This window comes from Tursiops truncatus, chromosome 12, assembly GCF_011762595.2.
Source record: "Tursiops truncatus isolate mTurTru1 chromosome 12, mTurTru1.mat.Y, whole genome shotgun sequence".
NCBI classification, from domain to species: domain Eukaryota; kingdom Metazoa; phylum Chordata; class Mammalia; order Artiodactyla; family Delphinidae; genus Tursiops; species Tursiops truncatus.
The window spans coordinates 58,799,416-58,813,148 of NC_047045.1; the positions used below are offsets into that span (position 1 = coordinate 58,799,416).

A 13,733-nucleotide genomic window follows, 5' to 3' on the forward strand; every position below is an offset into this window, starting at 1 on the left:
CCAAAATAATATTTGGAGAACTTTTAAAAACTTCAGTTTCCAATTTCTCCTGGGAAGAAAATAGTTTTTATAAATAATCATTTGACATAAAAAAGTCTTTAGCAGAGAGCTTGCATGGGCAAGGAAGGCTCTGTTCTTACCAGCCAGGCTCATGAGCTTTGAGGTTTGAATATGGCCCTTTGTTATCATCAGGAGGAAAGTTTGTTTCCATAGCACCAAATATGAGTTCAGAACCTGAGTTCAGAATTAAGGAGCTGTAGGTACCTATACATGAAGTTGAAAGGAAATCAATACACAGTTAGACTAAGTCCTCTCTTTGGGTAGTTGGGGAATGTAGCTTGTAATTCTGAACTATTTGGAAGGCAGTGAGATAGACAGACACATGCCAATCTGAGGAATATTTTCAGGCAATGGGGTATTGATATGCTAGAATCATTAGTTATGTATTCCCTCTTCAGTGGTAGAGGCAGAAGACGAATGTGACACTAGGGCTAAATCAGCAACAGTTTGACTTCTGTCCTTTCTTGTACTTGAAGCCAGAAGATGCTTTTTATCTTTAGAGCAGTGTTGAACTTGTCTAGAGTTAGCTAGATTGGATTTTTGGGGTGGGACACTGTCATCCCAGCTACTGCTTCATTCTTGTTTTAATTTTGCAGATTTAGCTACTAGTGCAGTTTTTTGTTGTTAAAATATAACTACTTCCTATAATTTGGTATGTTACCACCAAGTAGTAGCAGACAAAGATCTAGCAAGAATCATTATGGTCCATCTGGAACTTAATGTTATTGATAAGCATGGGATAATTATTTCATTGGCTTAATATTTTGTTTAATGATTTTCTAAGTAAGAGAAAACTAATTCTTAACATTGAATTCGAATCCAAAATGTTGCTTTGTAATTCACCCTGAATTTTTATATGGTTGTAAATCCCTTCTAGGTTCACTTTTTAGTACTATTTAGAAGTCTGTGGTATCAAAGCTAAATGAGGGAAACAGATTGTTAGTTGTATTTAATAACAATATTTAATTTTTTTCCCTTGTAGAAACCTGTGGAACATATGCTAAAAACCTGAGACCAGTATATCCAACAAAAACTTTCCCCAATCACTACAGCATTGTCACAGTAAGCTCTGCATTTCAACTGTTATATGTTCACAGAAGTGAGATGTAAATGTAATATTTTTCAAGAGAATAAGTAGATTTCAGATCAGAAAAAAATAACTTCTTTTTCATTGTGTAGTTAAGCAAGGAAACCTAGGATCTGGTCTTAGCTTTTCTACTAACTAGTTGTGGCCTTGGGCAGGTCACTTTACTTTCTGGGTCTCCATTTCCCATCTGTGAAAAGAGGTGACTAAAGACTCCAAGAAATGATTTCTTGGTTCCCTTTCAATTTAAGAGTCTCTGATTCTTGGGTCCTGTTTTTTCTCATTAGTTTTTATCTTACTTTATTTGAGCCCCAGACTGTCTGCACTCACATGTTCTCAGCTGTCTTTCCAGTCATCTTGATGTATGAGTTCTAAGCAAGCCACTTTGCCTGACTTTAGGTAGGATTACAGCTCTGTTTTTGTTTCACTCAAAGTTTGGAGATTTAATTTGAATCCAGAAAAAAAAAAGTAGAATTCATTAGGCCTTAGGGTTGAAGCCAGAGAATTAATACTTTAGCTTGTGTTGGTACAAGCTATTCTTGGACCCAACCAAAAAGGAGTTTGTTCTGAAGAAATGTTTCACTGAGCAATGCAAAAGGACAACACAGTACATTTTTCAAAATTAGGCTGCTTCTTTATATAGAACTTCATCCATATCATTCCTAATTTATTTTCTCCTATTACATAAATTAAAACACAAATACTCCATAAAATCTCGAGTGGTTGGTTGTGTTTTAACAATACCCATTGTTTTTTTCTCCTCTCCTTAAGCTGGATTAAGTTCTGTGTAGCTAAAGTTGTCTATTTCTCTTTGATGATTTTGTTCTGTAACTTTAAAAACTTAAAACTTGCATAAAACTTCTATTTTATATTTTTTAGGGACTTTATCCAGAATCCCATGGCCTCATTGACAATAAAATGTATGATCCCCAAAGGAATGCTTACTTTGCACTTAAAAGTAAAGAGAAATTTAATCCTGAGTGGTACAAAGGAGAACCAGTGAGTTGTTTGTTTTATCTATTAAAATTATTTTTATTATTCTCATCTGTTTCTATCAGAGTAAAATCCCAGATTCCCTGGAGCTTTTAATAACTCATTTCATTTACTATGTTTTTTGCCATCCTTATGCAAACAGAGATGAATTCAGGTAACTCTAAATATAGCTTGTATCATTATGTAGTTTATTCCAGAGTGGGGTTTGGGTTATGCTGAGCCAGTTCTCTTTTCTGCTTGATCTTACCTTTTTGTCCTAGTAGCGAAGAGCAGTAGTCTGGGGGTAATATTTTGATCTACACAAAGCTAACTGTTTCTACAGGTGTAAACTTTGACTTTGTTTGCATTTGCTAACTTAGAAGATTCTCTCTGATTGTGATTTAGATGTGCTCTCCTTTTGAGTTTTTATAAATTGCCATGACAATTCTATAAGGTCTATTTGGATAGTCTTGCTATTCCTCTTGGAAGGAGAAGAGCATTTGCAAGTTATAAATTCAGATTTTAGCTCTGACATTTAAAGCTGTGTGACTGTGGGTAAATTATTCTTCCTGTGCCTCAATTTTCTCATATCTGTACTGTAAATAATACTGTAAATACTGTTAACTACCTCATAGAGTTATTGTGATGATTAGTTGAATTGATAATCTAGGATGCTATTAGTTGAATTAATTCATTGATTAGTTGAATTAATAATCTAGAATACTATTTAGAACTGTAATTGGCAATAATAAGTGCTTAATAAATGTTAGTTACATAAGCGAAAATGTCAATAAGTTAAAGATATGTATATTTGTAAATTTTTCTTTTCTTTTTCCTTTCATGAATTTTTCTTCTTTTAAGAAGGAACCTATTCTAGTGGGAAGCAGCCGCATAGCACAGGGATATCAGCTCGGTGCTTTGTGACCACCGGGAGGGTGGGAGGGAGGGAGATGCAAGAGGGAAGAGATATGGGAACATATGTATATGTTTAACAGATTCACTTTGTTATAAAGCAGAAACTAACACACCATTGTAAAGCAATTATACCCCAATAAAGATGCTAAAAAAAAAAAAAAGGGGGCTTCCCTGGTGGCGCAGTGGTTGAGAGTCCGCCTGCCGATGCAGGGGACACGGGTTCGTGCCCCGGTCAGGGAAGATCCTGCGTGCCGCGGAGCGGCTGGGCCCGTGAGCCGTGGCCGCTGAGCCTGCGCGTCCGGAGCCTGTGCTCCGCAACGGGAGGGGCCACAGCAGTGAGCGGCCCGCGTACCAAAAAAAAAAAAAAAAAAAAAAGGAACCTATTAAGTAGAAGTATGACTATAAAAGTTGCAGGAGTTATCAACTGTTCATATTTTTTAGGTTAATTTCTGATTATTTAATTTCTCTTTGCTGCTGTTCACAGTCATATTACATTGTTAGTTTGTAGTCTAACTGCTGGAGCTTATTAACGTCAAAAACACTCTAGCATTTGGGAGGAAAGCATTGGGGTTGCGTGAACAGATGTTTTCCTAAGAAATGAATGCTTGCATAATTTCCTAACTTTCCTTCACTGGCTTCCCCAGATTTGGCTTACAGCTAAATATCAAGGCCTGAAGACGGGCACATTTTTTTGGCCAGGATCAGATGTGAAAATTAATGGAATTTTCCCAGACATCTATAAGGTGTATAATGGGTATGTATAGCTGTACTTTTTCTAGGACCTATAACATAGAATTTTTTATTTTCTTACCATAGCCTGAGTTCTCGCATTTGAATGATATGTTGTTTGAAAAATGAGACCTGTCAGAATAAGAACTCTGTCTCAAAGAGTTTTAGATGGATGATAGATAGACAGTAAAACTATGACGAGTTTTTTCCTGGAGGTTTTCTAGAAAGCACTGGTAACATGTTAGAGTTTGCATTCAGATCTTTGGGCAGGAATAAGATAAGTCCTGGTGAAAGTAGAGGTCCTGCACATTTTCACTCTAGGGAGAAAGAACGAGGAGAAGGAGGTGAAAGTATTAAAGGGACACAGGTAGGAGTGACTCTCTGGTATCTGGAAATATTATTTAAAAGAAGATATTAATGGTACCCCTGGATTTGCATTTTCAAATTACTTTGTTAAACGTTCCATTTAATGTGAGAAGTGATTGAAGTAACCTCCCTGTGATATTCAAAATCCATGAGGTACCACGAAAAAACCAGAAACTTCTTTTCTGGAAAACTCTCTTTGGATCATTTTAGGGAGACTAGCAAAATAGTTTCGTCTCTCACTTGGGAAATTATGTCATAAAATCAATACGATAATGTATTTGAGGGACGAAAGGAAAAGTTCATAAATTCCAAACAAGAAATGCATAATGATTTTCTATGGTGACCTTATGCTGTTGTTTATTCCTTAGGGAACACACGGGCACCTTGTTATTTGCCGTTAGTTTCATTCCATAGATGGTTATTGAGATTCTATGTGACAGGCACTGTCCTAGGCCTGGGGGATTTGAAGAGTAGTGATATATGTTCTCTGGCTTCTCAAGGTCTGATAGAGACCTTCTCAAGGTACAACTAAGTGTACTTGAGGTTGGGCAAGCACTCTGATGGAGACGTGTAAGCAAAATCCTGTGCCCACAGGAAGGTGTCGTTAATTCTGCCCAGAAATTGTTGCCTGGAGAACTGTCTGCTCATTAGGTGTCCACTTCCCAATTTTACTAAGAGTCGTCAATGAGTGAGTTCTTCGTGAGGTCCTCTTTGAAGAGTGTATTGACGCATGGGTTATTCATGCCATAGCAATTGCTATTCTCAGGTCCAGGAGTAAGATCCTGAGGTAGAGTATAGGAAGCAAATCTTTTAAACCTGGCTACAACTTCCATATGTGTAAAATTTAATGTTCGTTTCTTTGTCGAGAAAACAATTTTAAGTTTTCAGATGAAACTCTTACATTGCTTGGAACACATTTGATGCCTTGAATTGTTTTAGTCTCTCTGAATGCAATTTTCAGTGAGACACACATTTATACCTTAAACCCAAACAGTTGTCACAGATTTGTTTTCATTTTGTTTATCTTTCATATTAGTTCAGTACCATTTGAAGAAAGAATTTTAGCTGTTCTTAAGTGGCTGCAGCTTCCTAAAGATGAAAGGTATGTAGACGATTAATTTCTGTCATAAAATACTCCTTTGTTTTATAAAAACGTCAGAATATTTTAAACAGATGACAGGAAAACTTTGCTATTGGCTATGATGTTTTATATCCAAATTAACTCTTTAGTGTCCTATTACAGCCACCTTTTGAAGAACTCTAAACATGTAAATCATTTCTCAGCAATTTTAGAAATGTTACCCCAGTGTTGTATTAACTTTTATTCACTATCAGTTGTTGAATTATTCTTTCTATTCTGTTTTACAATGTGTTCGTAAAATATTACATTTTGATACTGTTTGATTTAGACCACACTTTTACACTCTGTATTTAGAAGAACCAGATTCTTCAGGTCACTCTTATGGACCAGTCAGCAGTGAAGTAAGTACATTTTTATCAGTGATTACTTCATTAAACCTGGTAATATCTAACTGAACCTTGCTTTGAAGCAGGTTTCTAGACCATTCTATAAGAATCCATGATTTCTGGAAAGAGTGAGTATTAAGCACATTTTTATTAAACCAAAAGATGCACTTTAATCAAAAAGAGTTGGGAGCATTGTTTTACGTTATCTACAGTGTTAAATGGAACCAGTGATGAGTTAAATTCTATATTTTCAATTTCAAATGAGACTTGTCACACTCCACCCTTTGTACTCTTTCCATCAAAACCTATCTCCAGTAATTTCAGTGTAGTTAACAACCCACATGCCCTTGCTTTGATTCTGTCCTTCAGCTAAGTAGAAATGCTCCTTCTTAGGGGTGGGAGATGTGTGGCCGTCAGTGCGGCCATGTCATAATTAGACAAATGGAAGTTTCCTGTAGTTCTTATCTTGGTTCGAACAGTTGGCCAGATGCTAGTATAATTTTTATTCTTTCACTATTAAGACCTGTGTCTAGGTCAGTTTGGCTATAAGAAGTCTAAGGATCATTTTGTAATTGATTATCAGATCACATAAGTTTTAAGACCAGTGCTATTTTTTCTATTCACTAAAGATTTCCCAAAGTACCTGCTTTTCTGTTTCATCTTCAGTCAAGGTCGAGCCCATCGCTTTTCAAATCATGTTCATCAATTTATAAACTCAGTTAAACGCTAGTATTATTGGCTCATCGAAACCCACTTTATCTTCATACTTAAAAATTCCAGTCCATGTTGCTTGGATATCTTTGAGTGAAAGAAAGACCATGTTGAAAGAGGTTGTTTCATAATACAGTGAAATACACAGACTATAGATAAAGGTTAGACTGTTTTGATACAGTACCGAAGACACAGGCAAAACTGCACAAGAATTTGCCTCCCGTGGTTTTGCCCGGAGAGAGGAGGAGAGAAGAGCCAGAGGTAATTTGCCAAAATCATACACCATTCTGTGTCCTTGTGATATTCATATGCAAAATAATACAGTTTGTATGGAAACAATGGGCTGTATTCCTAGAATTTTAATTTTAATTTTAAAAAATTAAGTACATAGAACTATAAGAAGCATTTCATGAATACTTTTAACTGCATGACATGAGGTTATTTCCCTTTCTTAGGTCATCAGAGCTTTGCAGAGGGTTGACAACATGGTTGGCATGCTGATGGATGGTCTAAAAGAGTTGAACTTGCATAGATGTTTGAACCTCATCCTTATCTCAGATCACGGTAACCTGAATTTGCATCATTTTTCCTTCAGGTTAAATGGTGCCCCCAGAAGTTTACTTGATTGATTATTGTTTTATTATTTCCTCTGACTTTTGTAGTTAATTCTTTCTTTTAAATGTGATTTCTTGTAGAAAGCCTTTAGAAAATACTACATTAAATATAAATCACAAGTGAAACGTAGAATTCACAGAAACCTAAGAGCCTATTAACCACAATGCACTCATCTCCTGATTTGGGGTGGGATTACACCAGGAACTTGGAGAGTTAAAACAATTTTTTTAATATTAAATTTTGGTAAATCTACTCTAAAAATTTTAGGTGTAATTTGAATAGATTATTATGTGCTGCTTCTGTTTTCTCTAGCATGATAAAGCTGACTTTTAAAAGCAGTATGTATTAATTTTGGCAATATTTTAAGTTAACTTTTACTTACTGTGACCTTTAGAACATGTATGTGTTTAGCCTTGGGACTGTAAAAGCAATGTATATACAAGAAAATAGGAAAGACGTTCTTTTTGTTTGTTTGTTTTTGTTGTTATTATTGTTTACTTCAGAAATAATTACTGAAAACTATTTCTAGAAACAGTCCTAAGAAGCTGTATCCTAAAGAAGCCCCCAGTCCTGGAATGAGGTTGAGAGTTTTATACTCATAGTTAATATGCTAGGTGATTCTGAGAAAGTAACTACGCTTTCATATTCAGTCTAAAACTGTGATATTCCTCATCACTCACATAAAGATACTGTAATATATAAATAAGAAGAAACACTAATTTTGGATGAAGGAAAGGGAAAATTTTTTTTTTAAGTGACGTGGTAGATATACATGAAATTCTGTGTCTTACCTATTAGATGTTCAGCTGTCATGAGTGCTGACCTCATGTTTATTGATTTAAATTCTGGAAGGGAAAGAAATTCTGTCCTACATGTTAAATGTTTTTTATTAAAGTTGTAACATGTTTGGGGATTTTTTTTCTCCTAGGCATGGAACAAGGCAGTTGTAAGAAATATGTGTATCTGAGTAAATATCTGGGGGATATTAAAAATGTTAAAGTTATATATGGACCTGCAGCTCGATTGAGACCCTCTGATGTACCAGATAAATACTATTCATGTAAGTATATCTCTATGATAATTTTGAATATGATTATATTCACAATACATTCCTCAGAATCATTATGTCTCTAAATTAAAGAGGATCAGTTAATTTCCTTTTCATGATTAAATCTCCAGGGCTGATCTTCTGGGATTTTATGGAACTAGATGTGAGGGCACAAGTCTAACCACTTATCTGTTATTCATGGCTAAGAATATTATTTGATGAACTTGGTACAATTTTATGTTATCGTTGTATCTTTTGCTTGTGTTGGGTTCAAGATTACTTGTACTAGAAAAATAAAAACTTAAGAGAAAAGTTCGACTACATTTATTCAACTTTAATTAATGTCATTTCATTAAAATAATTTACCGATGTTATAGGATAATATTCCATTATGAGGAGGAATGCTGGCAGAGATGATTAATTCTATAAGCAACTAATTTCTATTCTCAGAAATGACTTTCTTAAAGTGTTCCAAAAAACAATGAGAATGTGTTTTTTGAATAGAGAAGAAGAAATTTCACATTCTCTCTTGACCCCATGTTGTACTCAAACTAAACTACCAAGAAATTTTAAATATTCATTCTTTTGAAAGTCAAGCCTATTTCAGAACTGATTGCACCTCTATTATACCCCTCTTTTTGATTACCATCCTTGGTAATTCGCAAATACTAAGGGCAGTTTTGTTTATCTTTTTGTTACAATTACCTTTGAAATGGAAAGAGAAAAGAGCTTTTCTGGCAGTCGTCAGCATTGGATTAGGTTTGGGTATATGCAGTGCTATATGTTTCAGTAGATACTGTTGAATATTCATGAGAAGAAGTAGATTTCCCTGCAGGAAAATAGTTATGCAAATATATTAACATAGTAACCCAAAGCACAGACACTAACTTGTACAATAACAAGTTTTAATTAGTGTTTAAAAAATTTATTAAAGTAGTACATGATTGTTAGAAAACCTGTTATAAAACTATACGGGCAATGGCAGTCCCCAGAGATGTTTAGGATAGAATGGCTAAGCTTAGCCACACCCTTATCTCAATTAGGCCCCTAAGTTTCCCAATTTCAAGTAAAAATTACATATCTCTGTGTCTACATTCACACATTAAAATATATATACAGTACATATTCTTTTATCTGGATAATTTTCTCAAACTTATGTAAAGTATAGCTAAAAGAATCGTAGGGAGCTGGGCAGTTACTGTTTACATCACAGAATACACTAAGTAAGTACACTGTGGGCTTGCTGTGAAAATTCAGTTTCAGAGCTCTTCTACCTGCCCTCACTTCTAAATCCCCCTATGTCCTTATTTGGAAATTCTGGAATTATCCTTGAATATCAAGGTATGTAAAAAGTAACAGTTTTCCACCCTAGATCCCCCTAATTCACAGCTCATTTCCTCTCTCTAGAGATAAATACTTAGATTTGGGATGTATCTTCCCAGGTATTTGCTATGTATATGTAAAACACATTCATTTTAATTTTTACAAAGTGACATTATACAGGATCTAGATGGGTGGATGGAAGGATGGATAGATATTTGGATGCATGGACAGATAGATGGATGGATGGATAGGCAGATGGACAGGCAGATGGATGAATGGACACACATATGAATGACAGATGGGTGAACTGATGTTCTATAACTTGCCTTTTCACTTAACAATAGGACATAATTTCACAGGCATGGTGGTAGTGGAGGTTGGGTGGTTCCTAAAGATCTGTCTTATTCCTGTCAATGGCTAATATATAATAATTGAAATCAGTGGTCCCCAACCTTTTTGGCACCAGGGACTGGTTTCGTGGAAGAAAATTTTTCCACGGATGGGGAGGGGGGATAGTTCAGGCAGTAATGCGAGCAGTGGGGAGCGATGGGGAGCGGCAGATGAAGCTTTGTTCACTAGTCCGCTGCTCACCTCTTGCTGTGTGGCCCAGTTTCTAACAGACCGCAGACCGGTACCGGTACGTGGCCTGGGGGTTGGGGACCCCTGATTTAAATGATGGGTTTGAAACCAGCTTTGGTATTTAAATATAGGGTTTGAGTCTGACATTATATATTTTTTGTATTATTTTTATTTCTAATGGTAGCATACCATTCAACTATTAATTCTTACCTTTGCCCCCCTTCAGTTAATTATGAAGGCATTGCCAAAAACCTTTCTGTGAGTATCTTTTTTCCCCCATTACTTTGTTATTACTAGTTTTGTATAAAATATATTTAGAAGAAAGTTTCAGTATTTGTTCTTGGGATTGTAGAATTTAATCTAATTTTTTGAGTATCTGGGCCAACATTTAAATGCTCTGTAGTTTTTAAAGATCTTTAAGGACATACCCCAATAATGTAGGTTTCTAAAATTTTACGAATTTATTTATTGACATTGTTAAATTTATATGACAGTACAAGAAATAACTGAAAACAATAGAAGGGAAAACCCTAGAGCTGTACTACCATAAACACTGTTAGCATTATGAGGTATTTTCTACCAGTCTTTCTTATGCCTATTTTTTAAAATAAGCTTTTGTCCTAGTGCTGATTTATCTATACTACATGTTTTTACTTGATAGAAAATTCTTAAGATTTTAAAGAAAATTCTTAAAATTGTTATAAGAGTGTTTGAAAATATGATCATCAGTAATAACACAAAGGTAAATGAGTGACTCAATCTAAGCATCCTGGGACTCTTATGTAATAATTATGATTTTTCTAGAAAAATAAGAATATTCAATAGTTGGGAATATTCAACTTGTACTTTATATCGCTAGTAAGAACTCAGGTTATTTGCATCTGTGACTTGTTGGGCATACTGATTAAATGTTTGTGAGAAAAAATTCATATGGAGTTAGGAAGCAATTTCAAGGGAAGTTTACACTTATGAAAATATGGAAATAATGGTTTTTCTTTGCCTTCTACAATTTCAGTGCCAGGAACCAAACCAGCACTTCAAACCTTACCTGAAACATTTCTTACCCAAGCGTTTGCACTTTGCCAAAAGTGACAGGATTGAGCCCTTGACATTCTATTTGGACCCTCAGTGGCAACTTGCATTGTAAGTTCTGACAATCTCCCAGGTAAACTTAGCTTGATCTTGTAGTAATTCAAGGTAACGATTAGGCCCTTTCCAATGATGTCGTTATATGAAAACTACAAATATGATTCTCTTCACTCTATCCCAGGGTCTCTCAACCTTGGCCTATTGACATTTTGGATCAGATAATTCTTTGTGGTTGGGGAGTTGTCCTGTCTGTTGTGGGATATTTGAAAACATCCCTGGCTTCTACTCACTAGATGAAAAAACACCTTTTCTGTAGTTGTGACAACCAAAAATATCTGCAGACATTGCCTGAAGTCCCCTGGGGAGGGGAGTCACCTCCAGCTGAGAACCACTGCTCTGTCCCCTCACATCCGTCTTGATTATTTCTTATGCTCCACATTTGTGTAACCACTTGCCATTGTATCTCTTCTGCATGTTACAGTTGTGCCTAATAATACCTTCAGAGTCTGACAAATAATTGGCAAAACTCTTTATAATAATGAGCCATTACCTTCTTCATTAGACAAAGCTGTTTTTTCATTCTTGTTATACTAGTCCATTAATAAACCTCAGTTTATTGGTGTGTTCAGCAAATTATTTGGATGGTTCGTATTGTTAATATCTCAAAACTTGATCATTAACTCTGTATGGTTGCCAGGAAGCCAGGGATGATAAATACCCCTGTCCAGCAAAACCTAAGCAGGGAACCAGAATTCAGTCAACAGAACTGCACTGTCTCTGCTTTATTAGAGAGCTGTGCTTTCAGTGTTTAGAAAAAGAATATGAAAGAAGAGGAGGTCCTTACCTTCATGGGAGAACTAATATTAGTGAGCATCTACTGTGTTCTAAGCACTTCTTTAGTACAAACCGTTTAATTTTTATAAACCCAGCATGACAAATTGAAACCACGAGAAGATAATTAAATCGCCAAAGTCACAGCTGAGTAAATAGTACGGTTAGGGTTCAAAACCATGCTAATGGTTTTCTCCTTTATACCATATTGCTTATAATTGATTCGTCTACAAAATGAAAGATAAAGGTGGCTGTCCCTTAATGCTTTTCAAAGACAAGTGGTTTTACTTACTTTTTTTTTGATTCGCTTAACAATAGTTACTTATTTTTTATCAAAGAATATTAAAAAATGTACAAAAATATTAAAGAAATATATTAAAGAATAGTTACTCTTTATTAATGGAAATAATGTCATGATTGTCAGTTTTGCTTTATGAATGGACTTTACATTGTTAATTTATATTATGTGAAAATTAGGAATACTTCAGAAAGGAAATATTGTGGAGGTGGATTTCACGGCTCTGACAATGCATTTTCAAATATGCAAGTGAGTAAACCTATTATACAGTAAAAATTATAGTTTACATCTGAAGAAAAAAACTGATATATAAAGTTTTAGACTTAAAATCATAGACTGTCATTATATGTCTTGAATGAGAATTAATGAAGCTTATAATTTCATGTAGCTGTTTTACTTTGGACATTAAATAAATTAATAGAATTTTGTTAAATATTTATATTCATGTTTTATGAATGTGACTTATACCTCATACTAAATTTCTAGTAATTATTTTGTATGTATTTGTGCTTCATTAAGAATGTTGCTCCACAGTAAATGAAAGCCAGTAATTTAATAGGTGAAAAGATATCATAGTTATGTTTCAAATAAAGATAATGCTGGGAATTCCCTGATGGTCCAGTGGTTAGGACTCCGTGCTCTCACTGTTGAGGGCCTGGGTTCAGTCTCTGGTCAGGAAAGTAAAATCCCACAAGCTACGCAGCACGGCCGCCCCCAAGATAATAATGCCTTCCATTTACCTGGCACTTTAAAAATTTCAAAATATACTCATAATAATTTTCTGATTTGATCCCTACGGCACTGTGTGTGGTGGGAAGAATGAGATTTAGATCCCATTTCACCATTGAAAAAAGATTTCATCATCATTCTGTTCTGATTGTCACGTTAGGAATTATAATGCAGTTAAGAAAAATAACCTAGATGTCCTTGGATTAAAAGTGCAACAGGGGTTAAAATAATATCCTAGAAAGTCCACTGGGCACAGTATTTTTCCACTTACCGTAATATAACCAGTTTATATATGTACAATGGGGAAGATATAAAATACCTCTTTGGTGACCAACTCCATACATAACTGAAATGAGTAGATAAACTGTTTCTTTTCTGGCCAACGTAGGCCCTCTTTATTGGCTACGGACCTGGATTCAAGCATGGCATTGAAGTTGACTCCTTTGAAAATATTGAAGTCTATAACTTAATGTGTGGTAAGTGTGAACAGGCATCTTTTCTCCCTTCTGAACACAGAGCTGGAATAGGATTATCAAAAGTAGGTCACATGTTGGGCACCTTTCTGGAAGTGATGATACGGCAAGACAGACCCTTATATTTCCACCTTTCTTCTTCCTGACCTAGAGTCATTGAAAAAATGTGCAGAACATAATCATCTGATGACTGACCTGTTCCTTGCACTAGACTGCACAGTGGTAAAGTACAGCACTCAGAGTAGGGAGGTCTGTACATCCCAAGCGCCCAGTACTTTGCCAGGCCCTGGACTTCATTAAATGACAGTTGAACCAGATCAGGGTGGAAGCCAGAGAAAAGAGTTTGGGGTTGTGAAAGGTAGACAAAACAGGTGGATCCTCTGGTAGCAATAATAGTTGAATGGATGGCAATGTCAAGGTTATAGAAATGGAGGAGGACATATT

The 13,733-nt window shown here is 35.4% G+C and overlaps 1 protein-coding gene across 2 annotated transcripts in view; it reads left to right on the top strand.

Moving 5' to 3' along the window:
• The window catches only part of ENPP1 (ectonucleotide pyrophosphatase/phosphodiesterase 1), a 66,711-nt gene that overhangs the window by 38,824 nt on the left and 14,154 nt on the right, over positions 1–13,733 (top strand). For both annotated transcript variants that reach the window (XM_073789604.1, XM_004313331.4), the window contains exons 7-17: positions 1,043–1,122; positions 2,024–2,143; positions 3,676–3,785; positions 5,163–5,228; positions 5,536–5,608; positions 6,760–6,868; positions 7,848–7,979; positions 10,096–10,127; positions 10,885–11,012; positions 12,267–12,336; positions 13,205–13,292. In XM_073789604.1, the coding sequence (XP_073645705.1) occupies positions 1,043–1,122; positions 2,024–2,143; positions 3,676–3,785; positions 5,163–5,228; positions 5,536–5,608; positions 6,760–6,868; positions 7,848–7,979; positions 10,096–10,127; positions 10,885–11,012; positions 12,267–12,336; positions 13,205–13,292 (1,008 nt within the window). The remainder of the gene's footprint in view (positions 1–1,042; positions 1,123–2,023; positions 2,144–3,675; positions 3,786–5,162; positions 5,229–5,535; positions 5,609–6,759; positions 6,869–7,847; positions 7,980–10,095; positions 10,128–10,884; positions 11,013–12,266; positions 12,337–13,204; positions 13,293–13,733) is intronic.